General features: G+C 42.5%; 1 protein-coding gene across 1 annotated transcript; it reads right to left on the bottom strand.

The window, feature by feature from the left end:
• Positions 1–7,975: 7,975 nt before the first annotated feature.
• zgc:92275 (Rieske (2Fe-2S) protein) lies at positions 7,976–25,098 on the bottom strand. The gene is made up of 7 exons (XM_029709294.1): positions 22,771–25,098; positions 12,611–12,799; positions 12,192–12,370; positions 11,890–12,015; positions 11,531–11,650; positions 10,731–10,907; positions 7,976–10,357 (listed from the first exon to the last, which is right to left on the bottom strand). Exons 1-7 carry the CDS (start codon positions 23,198–23,200, stop codon positions 10,196–10,198), a joined length of 1,383 nt encoding a protein of 460 aa, XP_029565154.1. The 5' UTR covers positions 23,201–25,098; the 3' UTR covers positions 7,976–10,195.
• Positions 25,099–25,196: the final 98 nt, after the last annotated feature.

Raw genomic sequence — 25,196 nt, 5'->3', positions numbered from 1 at the left:
TTGCGTTGAACTTATGCTGCTAGAATGAAAAATAAATAAAATAAATGAAGCTAATCATAGAACATAAATGTATATTGTTTTCAACATGTTATTCATTATAGGACACTCATCTTAGATTATGAATAGGGGATCAATGACAATCAAGAGAACATTTGTGTATCAGAACAAAAATAATTGAGGTGTCAATGAAAATTGACACCTCAATAATCCAGTGACCCAGACGATTCCAATGTGTGAATTTTTTCTCCAACGGCATTGCTACAGCGCACGGAGCAGATGGACCCGAGCCTGCTCATTACGCTGAAATGGGTCGCCGGTCTCAGTTGAACTGGCTCGCACTGTAAATCAACATAATTCCACATACCCAGGTGGACCAGGACCACCCATTTTAGGTTACACCTCCCCCTCTTACATCCAAACATCCAATCAATTATGTAACCATGTTATCCATATTTCAACCTCGTAAATCTTGCAAAACCTCCAACGCTCCAACATAACCACAGTACTTTTATGACGCTTGTCTACTGCAAGTCCCTGACATGGGGATATATATAGATACAAATGGCTGAATAATTTATTGAGTTGTATCTACAATTTGTGTCTAATAAACTATTTTATCTTGACTAATTCCAAAAGTGTGACATGAATGTGTCGTTTTATCGCATTTGTATTGACATATGTGTAGACTTGTTAGATGTTTTGTCTGATTGTGGGGTTGGGTAATGTCATGTGAAATGTCTGAATGGAGAGAGGGAACCTAGTGTCCAAGTAACCATGTGAGGCACAAGAATATCCGTCTTGCTAAGCAAATTTTCAACCATCCTGGTAACCTAGGAAACAAGCCTCTCTCCCCACAGTGTTACATTTCAGAAAATTCATATTACCTAACACATTTATTGAACATAAAAGAGATTATGGCACAGCTATTACTTTTATGCACATCACACTGGAAAACTGATAAAGCATAGTAGCCTAGCCTAGGTTAATTTAGACAAAATGCCATTGCAATTGGAATGTAGGCCTGCCAATAGCCTATCCTATTTCTGCCCACATTAAACCCCACATGTTTCCCAGTCAAATCTGATGTTTCTGGGTTAACTAGCCTATAAGGTCAACCAGGGTTGTAAAAGGGATGGGCTGTTTATAAACCAGATGATTAGTGGTTAAATCTAATCTGTTTTATCTCCTTTAATCAATAGTCAATTAATTTTTAATTTAGCAGGAAATAATCTGTGAGCCCTGTGGTGTCACACCCTGACCATAGAGAGCCCTTGTTTCTCTATGGTGTAGTAGGTCAGGGCGTGACTAGGGGGTAGTCTAGTTTAATATTTCTATGTTGTGTTCTAGTTTTATTTTCTATGTTGGTGTTTTGTATGGTTCCCAATTAGAGGCAGCTGGTAATTGTTGTCTCTAATTGGGGATCATATTTAAGTAGCTATTTTTCCCACCTGTGTTTGTGGGATATTGTTTTGTGTTTGTGCATGTGCACCACGTAGTCACGTTTCGTTGGTCGTTTATTGATTTATTGTTTTTGCTTAAAGTTTCACTTTGTAATAAATATGTGGAACTCAACATCCGCTGCGCCTTGGCCCCGTTCTTACGACAACCGTCACATGTTGTGTGTTTAGCAAATGTAAATGTCACGTGCACATATATTTTCAAATGAAAGAGACATTTTGGAAATTAGGTCACAATTGATCTAACTGTCTACTGAATTATAAATTACGAATGCAGAGATGGCCCTCTGAGAGGCACACAAATAGGCTAGAGATGACAACTCCTTGACTTTTCCCACATTTTGTTAGGTCACAGCCTTATTCTATTAAATTGTTTTTCCCTCATCAATCTACACACAATAACCCATAATGACAAAGCAAAAAGTCTTTGTTAGACATTTTTGCTAATTTATATTTAAAAAAACACGTAAATATCACTAACATAAGTATTCAGACCCTTTACTCAGTACTTTGTTGAAGCACCTTTGGCAGCGATTGCTGCCTCGAGTCTTCTTGGGTATGATGCTACAAGCATAACACACCTGTATTTGGGGAGTTTCTCTCATCAGATCTCCTCAAGCTCTGTCAGGATGGATGGGGAGCTTTGCTGCACAGCTATTTTCAGGTCTATCCAGAGATGTTCGATAGGGTTCAAGTCCGGGCTCTGGCTGGGCCACTCAAGGACATTCAAAGACGAAGCCACTCCTGCGTTGTCTTGGCTGTGTGCTTAGGGTTGTTGTCCTGTTGGAAGGATAATCTTTGCCCCAGTCTGAGGTCCTGAGGGCTAGGGAGCAGATTTTCATCAAAGATCTCTGTACTTTGCTCTGTTCATCTTTCCCTGGATCCTGACTAGTCTCCAAGTAACTGCCGCTGCAAAACATTCCCACAGCATGATGCTGCCACCACCATGCTTCACCGTAGGGATGGTGCTAGGTTTTCTCCAGACATGACGCTTGGCATTCAGGCCATAGAGTTCAATCTTGGTTTCATCAGACCAGAGAATCTTGTTTCTCATTGTCTGAGAGTCTTTAGGTGACTTTTGGCAAACTCCAAGCGGACTGTCATGTGCATTTTACTGAGGAGTGGCTTCCATCTGGCCACTCTACCATAAAGGCCTGATTGGTGGAGTGCTGCAAAGATGGTTGTCCTTCTGGAAGGTTCTCCCATCTCCACAGAGGAACTCTGGAGCTCTGTCAGAGTGACCATCGGGTTCTTGGTCACCTCCCTGACCAAGGCCCTTCTCCCCTGATTGCTCAGTTTGGCTGGGTGGCCAGCTCTAGGAAGAGTATTGGTGATTCCAAACTTCTTCCATTTCAGAATGATAGAGGCCATGGTGTTCTTGGGGACCTTCAATGCTGCAGAAATGTTTTGGTACCCTTCCCCAGATCTGTGCCTCAAAAATATCCTGTTTCGGAGCTCTACGGACAATTCCTTCGACCTCATGGCTTGTTTTTTGCTCTGACATGCACTGTCAACGGTGTGACCTTATATAGACAGGTGTGTGCCTTTCCAAATCATGTCCAATCAATTGACTTTACCACAGGTGGACTCCAATCAAGTTGAAGAAACATCTCAAGGATGATCAACGGTAACAGGTTTCACCTCAGCTCATTTCACCTGAGCTCAACTTCGAGTCTCATAGCAAAGGGTCTGAATACCTATGTAAATAAGGTATTTCTGTTTTTAATTTTTAATCATGTGCAAAAAACATTTTATTTTTTACTGTTTTCGCTTTGCCGTTATGGGGTATTTTGTGTAGATTCATGAGGAACATTTTTCATTTAATACATTTTAGAATAAGGATGTAAAGTAAGAAAATGTGGAAAAAGTCAGTGGGTCTGAATACTTTCCGAATGCACTGTATCATAATTAGGCATAGGAAACACATCGGCCTCTTATGAAGTGTGTGGTTTCCACAGGAATGGAAACAAAACTATTAGTATAGATTTATTCAATAGATTTATTAAGTATGAAATTGTATTTAGATCAATGACAACATCTTAAAAGGGGGAGGGACATTACCCCTGCCTCAGGCTTCTCGATTGGTTTAAATAACTACATCACTGTATACGTCATATAAAGTAACCTTTCATAACACGGGTGTCAAGAATAGAACAATTTAACAGCACGACTGGTTTTCAGATAGCTCAGAGCCATATAGATATACAGTATGACTATCCATGGCTGTGGCTCTGGGATAGCTGTTAGACTGTGGCACTGTGGGTGTGTGTTAAACGCTGCCTAATGAGAGCCACTCAGAGGGAAGGCCAAGAGCAACAAGGACTCTTGTTTGCTGGATTCCTGTAGTAGCCCTTAGTGTCCCTCCACCCACCCACCACTCACACATCAATACAGCAGGGCCAGCCTGCAATGCAGCCGTTATATAACGATGTGCACTGGCGGAGAACAGACGTATACAAGCAAACAGACTCAAGAGTTTCATTCCACTCCAATGAGACACACACACTCTCTAGAGTTCTCACATGCACGCACACGATCATCCACCCACACAGAGACAAGTACATACATACACATACCACCTACACAGTGGAAGGTCTCTCTCTCACACACACACACACACACACACGTCCCTCCTACACACTAACACATAGCCTGGCAGCAATCTATTTGTATGCCAGCCATAACCTTTAGTTACATGTTGCAATGTGAATCAGTAGCAGCAGAACACAGGTACTCCTTTCAGGTGGGGAACCAATCATGAACAGTATACCTTTAAAAGAGCATTCTGAAAAGTATTGCACCAGCGTCCCTTTGCATTGCTAAGTTCATCTACATGGGTGTGTGTTCATGTTCTGTGACCGTTTAGCCACATTAGTTGATTGAGAGGTGGGAGTAAAGCATTCTTCTGCTGTCAATATGTTAGCATAAATAGAGTACTGTAATTCATAGAGGCGGGTTGCCTAAGTGTGCCTTCTGAAGATGCATGTCTGATGTGTTTCCTGCATAAATTACTGATGAGCAGTTCTCCCTTGTTTTTTGCGGCCCTGTCCCAATGGCCAGCGGCAGTATTACTGTTCTGTTTGTCAGAAAACATTAATTTAGTAGATGTACAGTGCCTTGCGAAAGTATTCGGCCCCCTTGAACTTTGACCTTTTGCCACATTTCAGGCTTCAAACATAAAGATATAAATCTGTAATTTTTTGTGAAGAATCAACAACAAGTGGGACACAATTATGAAGTGGAACGAAATTTATTGGATATTTCAAACTTTTTTAACAAATAAAAAACTGAAAAATTGGCCGTGCAAAATTATTCAGCCCCTTTACTTTCAGTGCAGCAAACTCTCTCCAGAAGTTCAGTGAGGATCTCTGAATGATCCAATGTTGACCTAAATGACTAATGATGATAAATAGAATCCACCTGTGTGTAATCAAGTCTCCGTATAAATGCACCTGCTCTGTGATAGTCTCAGAGGTCCGTTTAAAGCGCAGAGAGCATCATGAAGAACAAGGAACACACCAGGCAGGTCCGGGATACTGTTGTGGAGAGGTTTAAAGCCGGATTTGGATACAAAAAGATTTCCCAAGCTTTAAACATCCCAAGGAGCACTGCGCAAGCGATAATATTGAAATGGAAGGAGTATCAGACCACTGCAAATCTACGAAGACCCGGCCGTCCCTCTAAACTTTCAGCTCATACAAGGAGAAGACTGATCAGAGATGCAGCCAAGAGGCCCATGATCACTCTGGATGAACTGCAGAGATCTACAGCTGAGGTGGGAGACTCTGTCCATAGAACAACAATCAGTCGTATACTGCACAAATCTGGCCTTTATGGAAGAGTGGCAAGAAGAAAGCCATTTCTTAAAGATATCCATAAAAAGTGTCGTTTAAAGTTTGCCACTAGCCACCTGGGAGACACACCAAACATGTGGAAGAAGGTGCTCTGGTCAGATGAAACCAAAATCAAACTTTTTGGCAACAATGCAAAAGTTATGTTTGGCGTAAAAGCAACACAGCTCATCACCCTGAACACACCATCCCCACTGTCAAACATGGTGGTGGCAGCATCATGGTTTGGGCCTGCTTTTCTTCAGCAGGGGCAGGGAAGATGGTTAAAATTGATGGGAAGATGGATGGAGCCAAATACAGGACCATTCTGGAAGAAAACCTGATGGAGTCTGCAAAAGACCTGAGACTGGGACGGAGATTTGTCTTCCAACAAGACAATGATCCAACACATAAAGCAAAATCTACAATGGAATGGTTCACAAATAAACATATCCAGGTGTTAGAATGGCCAAGTCAAAGTCCAGACCTGAATCCAATCGAGAATCTGTGGAAAGAACTGAAAACTGCTGTTCACAAACGCTCTCCATCCAACCTCACTGAGCTCGAGCTGTTTTGCAAGGAGGAATGGGCAAAAATTTCAGTCTCTCGATGTGCAAAACTGATAGAGACATACCCCAAGCGACTTACAGCTGTAATCGCAGCAAAAGGTGGCGCTACAAAGTATTAACTTAAGGGGGCTGAATAATTTTGCACGCCCAATTTCTCCGTTTTTTATTTGTTAAAAAAGTTTGAAATATCCAATAAATTTCGTTCCACTTCATGATTGTGTCCCACTTGTTGTTGATCCTTCACAAAAAATGACAGTTTTATATCTTTATGTTTGAAGCCTGAAATGTGGCAAAAGGTCGAAAAGTTCAAGGGGGCCGAATACTTTTGCAAGGCACTGTATACTTTAATGGAAAAGAGGTGGTTTACTTACTGATTGTTTGGTGCGGGGTTGAACAAAAAAAAAATCTAAAAGGTGACATGTAGTGTAATTGAGGCAATTTAAATGTCAGAACAATCAAGCATCTAAAACCAGGATTTCTTACCAACTCAATCTTATTGAAAACGTCCAAGTACATATCATGAAAATACAACAAGCTGGACTACAGTGGCTAGGAATAAACAGGAGGAACACACAGTAGAAGATATCCAAACTGCTAAAGTAGGCCAGAGGGAAAACAGAAGGCCCAGACACTGCAAGAGATGCACTGAAATATTTGAGTCTATTTTTAAGCCACTCTGACCTTGTTCATCCTTAGATGGAAGCAGTTTCACCATGCTTCCAGGAAGTGTGGACCACTGTTCATTTGTATCCTTTATGTGAAATCACTCAATCCCAGTCTAATATTATGCCAAGGTCCATGGAGGATTTCTCCTTTATTGAGAAATTTAAGAGAAACACATAATGAAATACAATGGATGTTAGAGGAGATTAATGTGTATAGATTAACCAACTATCTACTTCACTAGAGTGAATAACAACACTAGCACAATAACAGGAAGGAAGACAACCAGCAGACAGCTCATCTCCATCAGGAAGAGAAGCACCAGGAATATCAGGTAGCAGCATCGACAGTGTCGTCGCATCTGCCTCATCATCTGAATCAGACGAGGAGGGTACAGGCAGCATCCACACAGCAATATTGACTCCATGCGAGTCTGCAGCCTCTGTTCCATGGCGAAGCAGAGTCGTGGGGCTGGAATGGTCTCAGGCAGAGTGTCTGTGATGATGAGTCCATGTTCAGAGCTACTGACCTGGTGGTACATCATATCCTCCTGCATCCTCTGGATCTCCCAGTGAAGGAGAGGAGTTTTCTGTCGACATAAGGGGCACTGCACCCGGCTAGAATCTGCTGCACGCTTAAGGATGGTGGCCAGACAGCAATGGCACAACGTGTGGTCACAGTTCAACAATGCCATCCGATGGTCTCCCTGAGAGTCGTACAGTTCACTGCAGATGGGGCACTCATTGTCCCCTAGGTTGTCACTATTTCTTTGACTCCCGACACTTGTCCCTTTGCTTTGAGGCTGCTCTGTGTTGTCAGAATGGAGCTCTTGTTGAACAGATGTATTTTGGTCAGCCCCATCCGCTGGCCCTGTTTGGGTGACTGGTCTGTGAATTTGCTTGCCCTCTCCCAGGACATGCTGTTGTAGAAGCAGGGGCTTTTTCACTGAGCCATCCTCTCCCTGGTCCCTCTCCGTCTCTACCTCCTTGGTTTCCTCAACAATACTTAACACTGCAGGACACCTTGCTCCAACAATAGAACAAATCATTTCCTCGTGTGTCACGTCGTTCCCTGCTTGCCCCGTTTCAAGGTCACCCGCTATTCCATCCATATTTTGTTAGATAAAACTAAACAGTATTCGGTGTCAAGTTTCAGATCAGGCTGAGCAGAATTCCAGTGGCATGTACAACCCAGATCTCTTAGCTAAGAAAGTTCAGTCACAACACTCTACCTGGACAAAGCTTGACTCAATGTGAAAGTAGGCAGTAGTGTTGACGTACTGCTAGCCTCTCCGTCAGTGAAACTAACCTCGATAAGCACTTTCACAGTGATAAGCCCAAGTGTCCAGAAGTGCTAGTGGCCAAGCAGTACACTGAGCATTCCACTCAGTTCAACACATTAAAGCTCGCTTTGGAAGAGTTTGTCTACAACTGCAATAATGCAAGAGCAAACACAATAGATTTGAGTATGTTTATTCTGCTGATTTACATAAATGCTGCATTTCTAGACAATGCATTTACAAAAATAATCTTTCCAATCTGCTGTGTCATATGAAGAAAGGTGGGTTAAACATGTATTATTGTGCTATTCTACCTTCGCTAATCATTTTTCTAAACCAACCTCCCCACTTTGGGGTAACTGTGACTATTGGCCATAAAGGGACAACTGAGATCAGTTAGAACAGTCACACTAATCCTGACCCCTGACCCAGAACATCAACGCAGTCACAAAGCACATTCAGCTCTATCAGTACACTCCTTCACGGGTCATTGTGCACACGCTTCCATCAAAGCAGACAGACATGTACAGTATTTGGTACAACCGAACGGCATCATTGTTGTCACAGAGTACAGCCAGTAACACAGAATCATATAATGCAAGTACATACCAATGGTCTGTATAGACCTGCATAGTCACAAAGCACTAATATGGTAATAATGTACTGTATCATTAGCACAGTAACACCATGTTAGCACTCTCACAGCTTTTCTCATTAGCGAGCATGTTTTAAGTCTAGCGCGAAGCAACTCAATCAAACAATTTTGCCACATGATATTTGCTACATTTGAGTGCAAATATAGTGCACAACTGCGGTATGAAGCCATGAAACTCCTTGGATAACCCCGCCTTTCCTCATCACAAACGGGACTCACAGCTATGTAATAGAGAAAGAACAAGCTACAAACAACAACACTGAGTTTCTTATAGGACATCTCTGCTAAATGCTTTGTCAAAATGGCTTTGTCAATAAGCGATCCACATGTAAATATATTCTGCATACTGTCTTGAGTAATGACCTTTGACTATAATTGTTATCCTCATGTCTACACAGTGTGCGGTAGTACTTCATTTTACTGTTTCCACCTGGTTTTGATACTTTCTAATACTTATTTCAAACGATTCAAATGCAACATATTGGTAACTACCTGGTACCAACATTGCAATACTGTCATCATATACTGCACTGGTGCATAGTACAAAGGAAGTGCATAATCTATTCAGGGGTAACGTGAGGGAACCACTATCAGTTGGCAGGGTCAATCAGCAACTGAGCTTTAAGATATTCACCAGGGGACACAAACACTCCTGAAAGGGCCTGAAGCTGGGGCTGGGTGCCAGCTTTCATTAAACATTAATGCTTTAAGCACTCATTTTGGAACACAGTGATGTCCTCACAAGTCTTGATTGCCCGATTTGGAGTTTCCTTGTGAGCTTAGGCTGAAAAGAAATGACATGTTTTAAGTCATAGCGAGTTATGTTTTTTACACTGACCTATTTTGTATGGAGTCACAGGTCTATAATGCCAGGAGGTACAGAGATCAAACTGAAGCCTGCTGGAATCATATAACAATGTACAGACAGTACACCGGTTTCCAATACATTCCTGTTCATTCACACAGTATAGACTCTTACTATCAGCGACAATAAAGGCTAGGCAATTCTGGCATATCTATTCATATTGGTTGGTTCTTGTGGGTCTTCACAGGAATATGGGCTGAATCCTGTACGATTGAGATGTGGATAAACTGGATTGAAGACACCAGGAGCGATCAGAATGAATCAAAACAAAGAAGAGTGAAAAGGGAGCAGTCCTCAGGTCCCATCACTCCTATTGGATCACAGAGTAGCTATAGCTTGGCACTTAAACGAGGCCAGAGCGAATCTCACCAAGTTCCCACAGGAGAGTGTTCATTTCGTACACTGACTGTCCAAAGATAGTCTGGTCTCTTTTTACACCTGTACAACTCTGATGGGAGATGTGAGGGCATTCAGTTGCTTTGTTTGAAATACAACAAGAAGGGGAGAAGATGAATCCTCCCACCAGCATTTGTTCTTGCTACGGAAGTCCAATTAAGTGAAAATGTGGAGCACGACTTCGGGGCTTTGGAAGAACAAGAGTCCCTTTGGGCACTTGGTTGCAGCTCAGTTATCAAAACAATAACAAATGCTGCTTTTAATAACAAGATCCCACAATTCATTAACCATGAAAGAGCTGACTGCATTCACATTATGGCTGCTACAAAAGACTAACAATTTTCTGGTGTTAAATTGATCCCCATTCAGAGTCCAAGGGTGTCCTCTTCTCTTTTATATTTGAATACCTTTTGGACATTGAACGTGTTTTTGGACCAGTACCTCCTTTGGCTTTCCTGTGCTTCTTTCAGTGCGTGAGAGGTCAGAAGTCCAGTGTGTTGTGCTGGTAGCGCAGGCGAGGACTGTTATCACTGTAAAACTGACTGAACCACCGCCTGTGTTTCTGGATGGCAGAGTCCTCCTTCACCAGCAGGGGCTTAGAGATGTACTTCTTATTGTTCCAGATCATCACGTCCCGCTCAAACTGGGACATAAACCAGTCACAACAACAAGGGGTCAGTTATATCAAAACCTGAAATAAGTAGTGATCAATCTGACACGAATGTTCACATAAAAAGCAAAAAACTGCCAATTAGTGACTTTTTAAAAGTCCCATTTCAAAGTCTACCATGTATTCTACCATACTGTATATTCACCAGATTATGTTGAATTGAATATTATTAAGGATACTAATAATCTGTATGAATTGACATGCATGATATTCATGGTTTTGGAATATGATGTACCACATTGAGAACAGTTTGATCATTGGCTGTACAGTTCCTGTGTGTTACAACGTGTGTACGAGAGTCTGAGGGCAGGAGTAAGCTGGGCAACATGGTGGGGATACATGGTACCTGGATGCACTCTGCCCTCAGGATGAACTTGGGCACCAGTGGGGGGATGTTGCTCTGGTAGAAGATGGTGTGGGACACACACTGCAAGAGAGGCTCCACGGGCGTCACACAGTGCATGATCACACCCCGACCCAGGAAACTGTGGTCGAACAGCAGGAACACCACCCCTGGACCAACCTGGAACACACAGACATATATTACTGACACATACACATCATGTCCATGTACTAAACATAGTGTAGACACAATTCTGGACAGAGCTAAATGGACCATCCATAAAAAAACGTAGTTGATTTATGGTGCTGGACACATCAGACTGAAACACTGTTATTGATACAATACTAAGGTGAATGTTAATTGCTTTCTATGATGAGAGTTTTGATACTATTCTATGTTCTGCCTCTACAGCAACCAGGCACCACACTGTCCAACAGCAGTTGACCTAAGACAGAGTTATAGGTCGTCTCCACACAGCCAAAGGTCTTGTTCAATGTCGCCATAGTGACTGAGGCAGCTCGTTTGGAAGCAGCCATGTATACACAAATCCAAAAGCACAGTGAAGCGAAAACAAGAGGTGACAAAGCTGTCTGAATGGTCAGTTTATTCCTTTGAGACGGTGAGATATATCTTAGCTAACGGAGACTCTAAAACCAAGAGCAGTCTTGGCACTGGGTGGTCTTGGCTCACACACTTGTTGACAATGATGACTTCAGCTGTGTTTTATGACTGAATTCAGCACCTCAGGCTCACAATTTTCCAAACACTATCTAGTCTGTCTGTCTGTCTGTGATTGTCTGTACCTGTCGAGCCACTACATCCATGTCCAGCAGAGGCCAGTGGCGACCAAACACAGTCAGAGCATGTTTCACCAGCATCTGGGAGCAGTGCTTAGTGGGCTCAGACTCAGCTTCCCATTGCACCTGGAACACACACACACACACACACACACACACACACACACACACACACACACACACACACACACACACACACACACACACACACACACACACACACACACACACACACACACACACACACACACACACACTTACAGTATTTGTAAGGACACACCATTGAGGCACCATTTAAAGAGGTTCTAAACGTATATATAAGTAGGGCCCAGAGTGGTAAGGTCTCATGGTCAGGAAGCCCTTACCTTCCAGTCGTGCCTCACAAACTCCCAGGTCTTGCTGTTGGTGTAGCGCAGGTCAACCCCACTCACAATGCCTGGTGTGTGCAAGTGGGCCAGGTGAGCAATATCTGCTGCATTCTCAGGGATCTCCTACAGGTGGCAGTCACAGAGAGGAAAAGGCACAGTTGGCTTTCTCTTTATAAGACAAAGTCTTCAGGATTTACTAAAGAACACATTGACCTAAAGTAATCATATGGTAAAAAAAAATACACAAGTATAAAATTAAGACTTTTTCTTATCACACACATCTACAACAGACAACAGACCTCTATGTGTGCGTTGATGAAGTGCTCAGTGCGGCCCCGGTAGACCCATTCCCCTCGTGTGATCTCCCCCTGCTCTGGTACTGTCCAGACAGGTTCCTCTCCGTCACAGTGGAACCACACCAGAAGCTGACCATTGGTCTCCATACTGTGCCAGCAGCGCACCTTAGCAAACTCTGGCACTAACAATCCACAGAGGGAAAATCAACAAAATCATTATATTACTCTAAATGACAAATCAATCGGTTTTTAAAATGTAAGACATTACACTGTTTACAATCTCGGCACCCAGAATCAAATCGGCTACTAATGTTAAGGCTGTCACAAAAGATTGCATTTGACAGAAGTAAAATCCCACATTATTTTAGCTGGATACATTATTAACATGGTTAAATTACATTGAGTTGGTCGTGGCTTCTCACCTTTCTCTGCATAAGGGATCCTCACACACTTTCCGTCTTCCCCCCGGAACTGCCAGCCGTGGAACGGGCACTCTATGCTCTGCCCCACCACACGTCCCCCCACTGCCAGGTTGGCCCCCAGATGTGGGCAGTAGGCATCCACCACGTAGGCTTTGCCCTCTGTGCCCCGGAACACTGCCACCTGCTCACCTGGGAGGAAAACAGATTTGGAAAAGGAGGTCAAAACTAAGCTGTGAGGAGCTGGGTCTTAAAATTAGATGACTACTATAATAAAATTCTTGAAATATCAACTTAAAGTCAATTAAGACACACAAATGTGAAGACACCTAATTTATTGAATGAGCATTTTACTCTTTGAAGGACATCTAATAAAATCTCTGAAAAGGCTGCATTGCTCTTTAAATCCACAGGGTGTCCCCAGTAAACAATGTATTCAAGGCAACAACAACCGTATCCATAGAGTTGCCAACCCACCTGGCTTGGCCTGAACTCTTCTGTAACCAACCTGTACTCCTGGCAAGCACTGAAACTATTCTAGGAGATTAAATAAATAGCTACCTAAATACCTATAAACAATTGGAAACAGCTGCGTTTGGTACACTTTCTTTCAATTGTAAACAATGTTGAAGGCCCTATTTCATTTCCTGGAATGAGCTCGGTCTGAGTTGGCAAGCTTAACAGTACAGTAAATGAAAAGAATGGACTGGGTGTGAGTCAATAACATATATGTCATATTCTCACAATCATATTTTCAACAAAGTCAGCGTTAAATGCTCATCTGAGGTATGGCCCCTGTTTCCTGAACTGTGTCACTGCATCAGAGAAGGGCAGGTGTGTTGTATGTGCGACCTACAGTATATATAGTTAAGTTGGACAGGACCGATCAGGAAGCTACAGGCACATATACCACAAGCACGTATACCACACTAAGCCACGGCCCACTGCATAGTGAGCCATCAGACTGAGACAGTGTGGGATTGGATACAGGACCAGAGGCCAAGCAGCAAACTAGCTGGCTTAGCTCCTGACTGTGACCCCACGGAGCTAAGATTACCTTCAGATTAAAGCCGCCCAACTGTCACTAAGGATAGGATTCAGCAGCCCTGGCAACGCTAGGCAATGAGTAGGCCCTCCCGGTTAAACCCTCGGAAACCGGGATAACGCCCTGCCGCCCAAATGACAGCAGATAGGTAGAGTAGGCCGTGACTGCAACCCCACTGTCTGCAGGCCGGGACAGAATTAGAGAGTGTGCAAATGTTGACTGAGATATATTGAGAAGAGTGTCCTAGACTGACTGTGTACTGCATAAAATGGTGAAACTGACTGGTCTGACAGATTTCAGGAACAGGTGTGGCTATTTACAACAACAACAAAAAAAATGAACAGACCGGAACTGACAAATATTGATTTGGGTCAGCAGAATCTGGGACAGGCTCTTACTGGTGGCTGGAAAACTGGCACAGAGAAAAGGGGAGAGAAAAAGAGAGGAGGATCTTGATAAATCCATTTGGGGAAGTAGAGAAACTAGAGAGGCTCCAAAAGAGAAGATAGCATCAATCCAATAGGCCTTATGTGTTGGACTAATGATATGCTTACTGACTCAAGAAAATGCTCTACTTTCTGGCTACCCGGATAAAGCACTAAATAAACTTCAGTTAGTGCTAAATACGGCTGCTAGAATTCTGACTAGAACCAAAAAATGGGATCATATTACTCCAGTGCTAGCCTCCCTACACTGGCTTCCTGTTAAGGCAAGGGCTCAATTCAAGGTTTTACTGCTAACCTACAAAGCATTACATGGGCTTGCTCCTACCTATCTTTCCGATTTGGTCCTGCCGTACATACCTACACGTACGCTACGGTCACAAGACGCGGGCCTCCTAATTGTCCCTAGAATTTCTAAGCAAACAGCTGGAGGCAGGGCTTTCTCCTATAGAGCTCAATTTTAATGGAATAGTCTGCCTACCCATGTGAGAGACGCAGACTCAGTCTCAACCTTTAAGTCTTTACTGAAGACACATCTCTTCAGTAGGTCCTATGATTAAGTGTAGTCTGGCCCAGGGGTGTGAAGGTGAAGGCTGGAGCAACGACCCGCCCTTGCTGTCTCTGCCTGGCCGGTTCCCCTCTCTCCACTGGGATTCTCTGCCTCTACCCCTATTACAGGGGCTGAGTCACTGGCTTACTGGTATTCTTCCATGCCGTCCCTGGGAGGGGTGCATCACTTGAGTGGGTTGAGTCACTGACGTGGTCTTCCTGTCTGGGTTGGCGCCCCCCCCCCCTTGGGTTTTGCCGTGGCAGAGATCTTTGTGGGCTATACTCGGCCTTGTCTCGGGATGGTAAGTTGGTGGTTGGAGATATCCTTCCAGTGGTGTGGGGGCTGTGCTTTGGCAAAGTGGGTGGGGTTATATCCTACCTGTTTGGCCCTGTCCGGGGGGTTTCATCGGATGGGGCCACAGTGTCTCCTGACCCCTCCTGTCTCAGCCTCCAGTATTTATGCTGCAGTAGTTTGTGTCGGGGGGCTAGGGTCAGTCTGTCACATCTGGAGTATTTCTCTTGTCTTTTCCGTGTCCTGTGTGAATTTAAATATGCTCTCTCTAATTCTGTCTTTCTCTCTCTCGGAGGACCTGAGCCCTAGGACCATGCCTCAGGACTACCTGGCTTGATGACTACCTCCTTGCTGTCCCCAGTCCACCTGGCCGTGCTGCTGCTCCAGTTCCAACTGTTCTGCCTGCGGCTATGGAACCCTGACCTGTTCACCGGATGTGCTACCTGTCCCAGACCTGCTGTCCCAGACCTGCTGGAACCCTGACCTGTTCACCGGACTGCTACCTGTCCCAGACCTGCTGTTTTCAACTCTCTAGAGACAGCAGGAGCAGTAGAGATACTCTCAAAGATCGGCTATGAAAAAGCCAACTGACACTTACTCTTGTGTTACTGACTTGTTGCACCCTCGACAACTACTATGATTATTATTATTTGACCATGCTGGTCATTTATGAACATCTTGGACATGTGCTGTTATAATCTCCACCCGGCACAGCCAGAAGAGGACTGGCCACCCCTCATAGCCTGATTCCTCTCTAGGTTTCTTCCTAGGTTTTGGCCTTTCTAGGGAGTTTTTCCTAGCCACCGTGCTTCTACACCTGCATTGCTTGCTGTTTGGGGTTTTAGGCTGGGTTTCTGTACAGCACTTTGAGATATCAGCTGATGTAAGAAGGGCTATATAAATACATTTGATTTGATGTTTCACTTAAAAAAACAACAATAACGAGTAGTGTATGAATCTGATGTGTCACTTTTTTTTTCTTCCTATCCAACATTGTAAATTGGACATATAATCAATTTTATAAACTGGGTGGGTCGAGCCCTGAATGCTGATTGGTTGACAGCTGTGGTATATCAGACCGTATACCACAGGTATGACAAAACATTTATTTTTACTGCTCTAATTACATTGGTAACCAGTTTAAAATAGCAATAAGGAACCTTGGGGGTTTGTGGTATATGGCCAATAGGGCTGTATCCAGGCACTCTGCTGTATACAACAGGTGTGGTAGACCTTTTGGGCACAGATTTGTTTACATCCCTGTTAATGAGCATTTCTTCTTTGCCAAGATAATCCCTCCACCTGACAGGTGTAGCATATCAAGAAGCAGATTAAACAGCTTGATCATTACACAGCTGCATCTTGTGCTGGGGACAGTAAAAGGCCTCTCTAAAATGTTCAGTTTTGTCACACAACACAATGCCATAGATGTCTCAAGTTTTGATGGAGCTTGCTATTGGCATGCTGACTGTAGGAATGTACACCAGAGCTGTTGCCAGAGAATTTAATGTGGAATAAGCCGCCTCCAACATCGTTATGGAGAATTTGGCAGTATGTCCAACCCGCCTTACAACCGCAGACCACGTGAATGGCGTTGTGCGAGCGAGCGGTTTTCTGATGTCAACGTTGTGAACAGAGTGCCCCATGGTGGCGGTGGGGTTATGGTATAGGCAGGCATATGCTAAGGAAAACAAACACAATTGCATTTCATCAATGGCAATTCGAATGCACAGAAATACCGTGATGAGATCCTGAGGCCCATTTTTTTAAAGGTATCTGACAGATGTATATCTGTTTTCCCAGTCATGTGAAATCCATAGATTAGGACCTAATGAATTCATTTCAATTGACTGTTGCGTTTATATTTTTGTTCTGCAGTCAGCAACAGGCTATAAGATAAACAGAGTAGCAGCAGCTTGTATGTGAGTGGGTGTGCGTAGTCAGTGTAAACCATCATTATCTAGCAACAGTAGCTATATATCTGTCAGATGTAAAGTAAGCAGAATCGTGGCATGTCATAAACAATGCATGTTGGCTAGCTAGCTTATGTTAGCTAGCTCATGCCTATAGATGTAACGCGGAGGGGAAGTCTACGTTCTGAATTAAGCAATAGAGTCGACACTTCTAGAATTAATAGTGTTGTCATTTAGCTAGCTAGCTACCTAGGCTAATCACCCTATTTGAAGCAGTTTGGCGGCAACATTTGCCCGGACTCAACAATCATAGCTGCAATCTTAGACAGATGCAGCCTAACTACAGTCAAATAAGGAGCATGTTGTCGTTGATGTCATGATGGAATAAGTCGAGGTAGCCTGAAATGATACGTGGTGCCATAATATAAATAATAGCTTAGCTATAAATTCACACGGATGCCATGTAATTTGTCGTAACTATTATCACAAAATGGCATGCATATTTTTTTAGGGAAGTGTGATACAGTCATGGCAGCACTGTAACGTTACTCTGAATCACCAGGTGTCACCTAGTCATCAACAGTTGTCAAGTTTCTCCTCCATCAGTCCAATACCCCTTTTGCCTAACATTTCCATGTGCATACCTGTGCATGGTTTGTGACCATAGAAATTGTGATGCTTTTAGGGATTGATTCCGATTTAGTAATTTACGCCTTGTCAGTATCTGGTATTCAGACTTACCTTATTCAGTAGCGTAATGCGCTCTACAGGTGTGGCTACCTTGCGCGCTCTGAATAAACTTCATTCAACCGCTGAAATCCCTTCCACTTGCTGGCCAACATATTTTCTAGTGGAGTTTTCATTCAATAAGGTTTTCAGTAGATGTATCTTAAGCCATCCCTTTAAATACGGTGTACCTTTTTAGTTAGAATTTTGTCGACAGACTTGAGAGACCATATATGTGTAACCGTATAGCTTCCGTCCCTCTCCTCGCCTCGAACCAGGGACCCTCTGCACACATCGACAACAGCCAGCATTACCAATCGCGCCACAAAAGCCGCAGCTCTTGCAGAGCAAGGGGAACAACTACTTCAAGGTCTCAGAGCGAGTGACATCCGATTGAAACGCTATTAGCGCGCACCCTGCTAACTAACTAGCCATTTCACATCGGTTACATATGCATATTCGTCCGTTTCAGTTGGTAGTTTTAAAATACTCTGATCTTGTAGATTATTTAAGTTTAGGAAAGTATTTACAGTATAAATCATAAAAAACTGGTTTGGAGAGCCTTTACGCACGAAAGAAAGAAAATGGTGGATTGATTCATTCTGACAATTGCCACATTCAGTTCTTCAACCCATGTTAATGTTGGAACATTAGTGTACATAGAATTATAATAGGGAGAATAGTGTACAATAGTAGGCTATATCCTCGCCTATTGACTGCACTAACTATGGAACTGTGTGAAGACATGGCCAAGTATTGAGCCATGCGTCAGGTTCAAACTAGCACAGCTTGGTCTGCGCTCCGCTCCATAACGATTTAATTAGCTTACTTGCCTTTTTTTTTTTTTACATGATCAACTTTTACTAATGATCCTCAGCAATAACCACATGGCCACGACAGCGTTTACAGGGGAAGTAAATGAAGGTTAACAAAACAATGGAATTAAATGGAATGATAATGTAGGCTATACCAACTGAGGGGAACTAACAGTAAATTGACAGTTGAATATGTGTGGTTATTAAGCCAACTGACGGTCGATACTGATGGTGGCTAATATTTAACATGATAGAAATAGGAAACAGAGAAGGTCAGGGTAGCCTATAATTAAGACATTGGAGAGTGCCCATTCCTGCAAGTTAAAAGGCAGTACAATTTAAATTCTGTATAATGGCACAGCATTTCATAAACTACTAAAAGTTGCTATGTTGATATGCTTCATGTGATTGGTTTCACATTTGTCTCCAGTGATTATAAGGTCAAATAGATCTAAAACAAGTGTCACATAAAATGTACAATTCTTTTATCCAAACAGATTACTCATTTACCTAGCTCTTATCAATAGCTCTTAACAATTTGTAAATCACAGTGCATAGAGAACGGTGTTATTTCTATCGCATGCTTTTTACAGTTGGAACCAGTAGTTTTGCTAGACCTTATTCATGGTTTCCTCATGCGTAAAAGTGGTGAAATTATTAGGGAATTAAATCAAGGTCAGAATGCGGCATATCTGTAGACATACCTCCACCACACCTTCATTTATTCAATCTCCACCCCAAACAAATAGCAGGTGAACAGCCTGCTATTCTTATGCTTAAATTCAAGGTCAGAATACCATAGAGAGAAGAGTGGATAAAAAGGGAATTGCATTCCATTTACATGTGCTTAACTCGGGTCAGAATCAGGCCCTTACAGCATATTCCTCCAGTTACTCTCATGAGACTGTGTTTGGGGGGAATGTAGAATAATGTGCCTGGGGAGAATTGGAGAATAATTAATCCCATAACAGGGGGAGATTTATCAACTCTTGTTGACAGATAATTGAAGATAAATAATTCCTAAATCAGCACTTTTTCCCAGTATGGCGGTATACACTGTCATAGAGAATGTGGAGAGATGGAAGAATCTCCAATGTAAATACAGAATAATTAATTAATTAATTAAAAACATCTGGATGGTCAAAACTTCAACAGTACTGGTCTTAAATTAATCTTAATTTATAGTGGCCATGCTGCTGCTCCAGTTTCAACTGTTCTGCCTGCGGCTACGGAACCCTGACCTGTTCACCGGACGTGCTTGTTGCACCCTCGACAATTACTATGATTATTATTATTTGACCATGCTGGTCATTTACGAACATTTTAACATCTTGACTATGTTCTGTTATAATATCCACCCGGCACAGCCAGAAGAGGACTGGCCACCCCTCATAGCCTGGTTCCTCTCTAGGTTTCTTCCTAGGTTTTTGGCCTTTCTCAGGAGTTTTTCCTAGGGAGTTTTTCCCAGCCACCGTGCTTCTTTCACATGCATTGCTTGCTGTTTGGGGTTTTAGGCTGGGTTTCTGTACAGCACTTTGAGATTTCAGCTGATGTACGAAGGGCTATATAAATAAATTTGATTTGATTTGATTTGATAGTCTGTACATGTGAATGAAATACAAATAGCACTGACGTGGAGGGCCAAGAGTTTAATTTGAGGTTTGACACAAGACTTTTCCAACTCTTGCGTCTGCAGAAAGAAAACATTGCAGGATAACTAAAACAGTTGACTTAGCGAATCAGTGGGTCTCACCTAAGAACTTGTTTTTATTTGACAGGTTGTGTGACTTTAATTCATGTCACCCACTCGACGAGCATTCTTAAATAGCCTAATCTCAGGCCTTGAATAGAAGTAGTCAGCCTCACAATGCATTGGTGTGTGAAGAGCATTAGTTTTGGAGGTCGGGGCAGCTAAGGTGTGTTGTCAGGCCTGACACACAGCAGAGGCTTGTGCAACAAAACCAACACTTGGGCCTTCTGCTTTATTTATTGAAAATGGTTGCATCACCCTGTAGTAAGAATGCATTGATTTAATAACTGAGTCGCTGTTGTCACAGGTCAGCACAGACAGAGACACACAGCAGAGTTTCAGATGAAAGAATGGAGTAACTAAAATAAAACATTAGTGGCCATGGCATCCATCTCCAGGACGCAGAAGCAAACACACATTGATGGTGATCAGGTCCCAGTAAACAATAAGGAGGTTGGCTTTTCAGATTAAATGTTTCCTAACAGCCAAGTCATCAACTGTTCAATGGTCCTTGGTTAACAAAGGAAGGCAGGCAGGCAGATTATTTGAAACTTTCAACACAAAACCAAAATGGGCCTTCCAACAATATAGGGTTTCTCCTGGCAAATTGGCATGGCTACATCTAACTGCACATGAAGAACAATGAACAGGTGAGGCCACTGGAATGTCAACAGTGAGCGCATGTCAAACAATCTTCAATGATATGAATCAATGTTGGATTGTTGAGACCTGCCTTGGCAGGTTCTAAAGATATCACATATTCAAACTTGAAACCAATTCAAGATGATGGCAGAGAAATGGAAGACAAAATGTGCAGAGTGCAGTCAGCTAAAAGAGGTTATGTAATTATTTTAATAATTATTCAGTAGAACCTAATTCTTGAGTAATGATTAGAAATCCAATCACAATAGGCTACTCTGTGTCGAACCCTGTTTGTCCAAATATGTCCAAATAGTTCTACATTAATGTATCTACTTCTGTGACTAATTAGAGAGTAGAATCTATTATATAACTGTCTGGAGACACTGACGACACATTCATTGCTCTCATATCACACAGGGTTACAAATATGCTGACTGGATCATGCAATACAGATGTCACCAGAGTGATACATGGCATTCTTTCAGAAGTTATTTTAGTCCTTCGGGCCTAGATATTATTTGCCTAAGAGACTTTTTTTTTACAGCTTTTTCTGTGTAAAGGACAGTGAATCTCAATGCATAACTGGTTTTGGTCAAACAGGCATCTAATTACTGTTACGATGCTATTCAGGATATTTTCTTTGGCTAAAGTAGGTTACTGATTAGATCCCATGATAGAGCTATGAGTAGCAGGCAGCCAGAGAAAAAGGGCATCCCAAAGAAGAAAAAGAATGAGGAAGAGAATGTCAATGGCGTATCATCATAGTGTTCTCTACATGGTAACAGATGATCAGTATAATGTCTTCCTCATGGGGATTAGTAGTTTTTTGTAGTTTTGTGACTGCATCTTTTCTGAGGACATGCAAATATGTTCAGTAGGCTACATACAAAACCACATGTACTGATTAGTGCATGTCAAATGTGACTGATTTCATATACAAATTCATCTTCAGTGTTCCACACATTCACCAGCTGACTTTTTGGTGTCAGACACTCAGCACGAGGCAACAAACTATGCATACTTGAATGTACAAAAAGTCCATAGTTTGTGTGGATCATGGAACCCCAGGTTGTCCATGCAAAAGAGGGCGCTTCTATTGTTTCCCTATTCCAACCACCACCACTCAGCAAGCGGATACAGAGCTGAGACAAGGAAATGTACTGTAACCTAAAATCAGGTGGTCAGTCAATATAATTAAACTGCATGTGTTATTACACCTAAGGAAATGAGCCAAAGCTGAACTTTAGAGAATAAGACCAAATGTAGTCCCTTTCTTTTACACAGTAGAGTTTCCATCATTTCAAATAGGCCTGATGGAAATAGTTGAATTGAAAGAATGACTTTTAAACATGCTCTGACTTACCTGATCATAACTAGGCTACCTACACTGTTTATGTTGTCATATGAGACTTTGTATACAAATGGTGTAAGCTTAAATCATGCTTCAAAAGTGCTTCAAAACGTAGCCTAATCATGTTGGTAGGACACTCATAGGCCTATGCACATCGTAGTGTGGCTTTTTGATGTGACAATGTTCACACAGGAAATGTGAGTCAGAGGAGTCTTGGACTGTTAATTGCAGGTAGACAACATATTTTTTTCATTTAACGTCAAATGGATAGGATGTTTTTTTTTTTACTCATGAGTGGATACACATTACACAGCGAGAAAAAGTGAGAGAGAAGGGATACCTAAACGAGGACAGGTGCATTGTCAGCATCTCCACCTGGATTCGTTATTGGACTGTCCTGCCTGACGTGACAACCACATGTATTACAATCAGGAGTGAGACAGGCTATTTTTATCCTATGATGCGTAGCCTTTAATTCAACTGTGAGGTGCACTACTGAGACACTGTGTGTGTGTTGCAAAAAAAAAAGCATGTAGATATGCACAAATTATTTGCTTTTCTCAGAGACTGACATATTGTCGTCTAATGGAATGTGTTGTTGGTTTGTCTGTATTGTAGTGGGTGACGCTGTGAATACCTAAAACAGTTACGTTCTTGACATCCCCTCGCTCCAGCATGTGAGAATCCAATACTCGATACCAGCCGTTGGGATAAACGGGTGGCAGTTCGCCAGTTTTCCGTCTCCGACGCACTTCGTTTGCCGCTTGGGCGCGGGAGCGACCGTCTTCGGCAATGTATCCAACCTCGTCGGGAGTTCTGAGCAGTTCCAGGGGGGCAAACAGTAGTCTATATAGCCAGCCCATAGCAAGAAGGGAAACCCCGGCGAAGATGCAAGCCACGGCCCGGGCTGGGGCACCTGCCAGCCCCGCTTTCCTCCACAGCTCCGGGTATCCACCTCCTAAAATTGAGTCCAACGGGTCTCGCACGTGCACGATGAGACCTGCTACCACGCTTATCCCTATAACTGCCATTATCTTGCCGAGTAGAGACATGCTTTGACCCTCCATCCCCTCGTGTTATTTAGCCTATAAGGAGATCTCCAGACAGAGTATACGGGTGTTTGTCCCTGGCTGTCACCCTCTGGCGTCACCATGAAAACCTCTCCTCCGGTTCGGGCCACTGCAGTGCTGTCGCACTGGTTCCTGTGCCAGATCGGCAGTGTGGCTTCACAAAAAGACTGACTTAATGGTTTGTCGTACTGTAGTCTTGTCAGGTGTGGCATAAATGTTCTATAGGCTATTGTCGTGAGGCAGAGCGCCTTGGAAAAGAGATGCGACACTTGGGTAATAGGCCACGCCTCCGACAGATGAGAAGTCAAGCTTGGGATGAGTGTTACACAATAGTCTTTATACCCAGGCATAAGCCAATGGAACATTTTTGTAGAATTGCAGAAAACATGCTTTAAACCTGCAACACTATCTAAGCACCATGACAAAATGTGTAGAATTGCAGGAAATTAACCATAAAGCTGCAATATGTAACTTTTTGGGCAACCAACCAAATTCACATTAAAATGTGAGTTACAGATCAGTCATTGTAATTGAAAGTCTAAGACGCAGTATATCTGGTTTATGTGCACTATTTCTATGCTTCCTATTCTTAAGTTTTATTTTTGCATCTTTTACTTTTGGTTTTGTACACCAGCTTCAAACAGCCGAAAATACAATATTTTGGATTATTAAAAATATATTTCATGGTACAAGGATTCTCTATACTATACTGGCTTATTTTGTCACAATTTTTAGCATCTAGGGAATGGAGAAATTTCTACATAGTGTACCTTTAAAACTTCATTTTTTTCTCACTGCTGTCATAAGGAGGCCACTAAAATGTTTTTGCAACAAGGTGGTGGGGCCCCCAACCAATTCTTGCTTAGGGCCCCCAAAAGGCTAGCGCCAGCTATATTTACACCACTGCTTTTACTATATGCCTTCATCTTCCCTTTCTATTCATACCCACCAGCAAATATTACATGTACAGGTATTGTTGGGTGCTCATCACTGACAAAGAATTAATCTAAACTGTGAGATGTGGGTGGTTGTTTGATTTGATAAGGCAGTTGGCAACCACCTTTACGGTGCATTAACTCCAACTGGACTGGAGTGTGGACCTTGTTCATCTTTCAATCACCCACATGGGTATATGCTGTCAATAAGGCAAAGAGTGGCTACACACTTTTTTGGTTACTACATTATTCCATATGTGTTATTTCATAGTTTCAATGTCTTCACCATTACTCTAGAATCTAGAAAATAGTAAAAATAAAGAAAAACCCTGGAATGAGTAGGTGTCCAAACTTTTGACTGGTACTGTATGTGTACATTTATTTTGCAACGCTCGCACACACATGGTCTTAGCTACATGGCTGACATATAGACATGTCACAATAGGACACCGGACTAGCTCCTAGAATCTGGGGACTAGGATTTATGCTTACACCTGTCCATGTCCCGTAAATAAATATCGGATGATTTATGCAAAAACGGAGTGCTCGCCTCCTTTTTCTTTATTTGCCAGGATAATCAATTGTTTTAGTGCCCTGTGGTAAAGAATATTTGTATTAATTTTCAAGTCCCTCGGCTAAGCACCTGATTCCCTTTTGGTTTCAAGCTGCAAGCTGGGCTGAAGCTGGGTACGCGTTCATGCCACTGGTCAAGATTCTGTAATAGGGTTTTCAGTTTATAGGCTCTGGTTCTAACTGCACCTTCTTCCCCAAAAATGTCAACCCCCTAGTGACTGTGAGCAACTCATCTAATCTCGGATTGAACTATATTCCTTTAGTAAATTGTCAGTGATCTATGGTGGCAAAAATAAGTACTGCAACTAATCAGAGAAAAAACAATTCCACTGTAAATTCTGATGCAACTTGGGTGAATAGGTCTACCCCAACATGCTACTATTTCTATCACCATCGGTCTTTGAGATATATATATATATATATAGTAAGGGGTTTATAATGTACATATACGACCATTTCTTGATAAATACAAACAAAAACACCTT

The sequence above is a fragment of the Salmo trutta genome, chromosome 23 (assembly GCF_901001165.1).
Source record: "Salmo trutta chromosome 23, fSalTru1.1, whole genome shotgun sequence".
Taxonomy (NCBI): Eukaryota; Metazoa; Chordata; class Actinopteri; order Salmoniformes; family Salmonidae; genus Salmo; species Salmo trutta.
This window is presented reverse-complemented; position numbering and strand designations above follow the sequence as displayed.

What these genes read in the sequence shown, in the direction of transcription:
- zgc:92275 (XM_029709294.1), bottom strand. Translation starts at nt 23,200, where the DNA reads ATGGAGGGTCAAAGCATGTCTCTACTCGGCAAGATAATGGCAGTTATA. An exon ending in GATCCCTTATGCAGAGAAAG is followed by an intron (nt 12,371 to 12,610) that starts GTGAGAAGCCAC and finishes GTGGATTGTTAG; the next exon opens with TGCCAGAGTTTGCTAAGGTG. An exon ending in TCATCAACGCACACATAGAG is followed by an intron (nt 12,016 to 12,191) that starts GTCTGTTGTCTG and finishes TGCCACCTGTAG; the next exon opens with GAGATCCCTGAGAATGCAGC.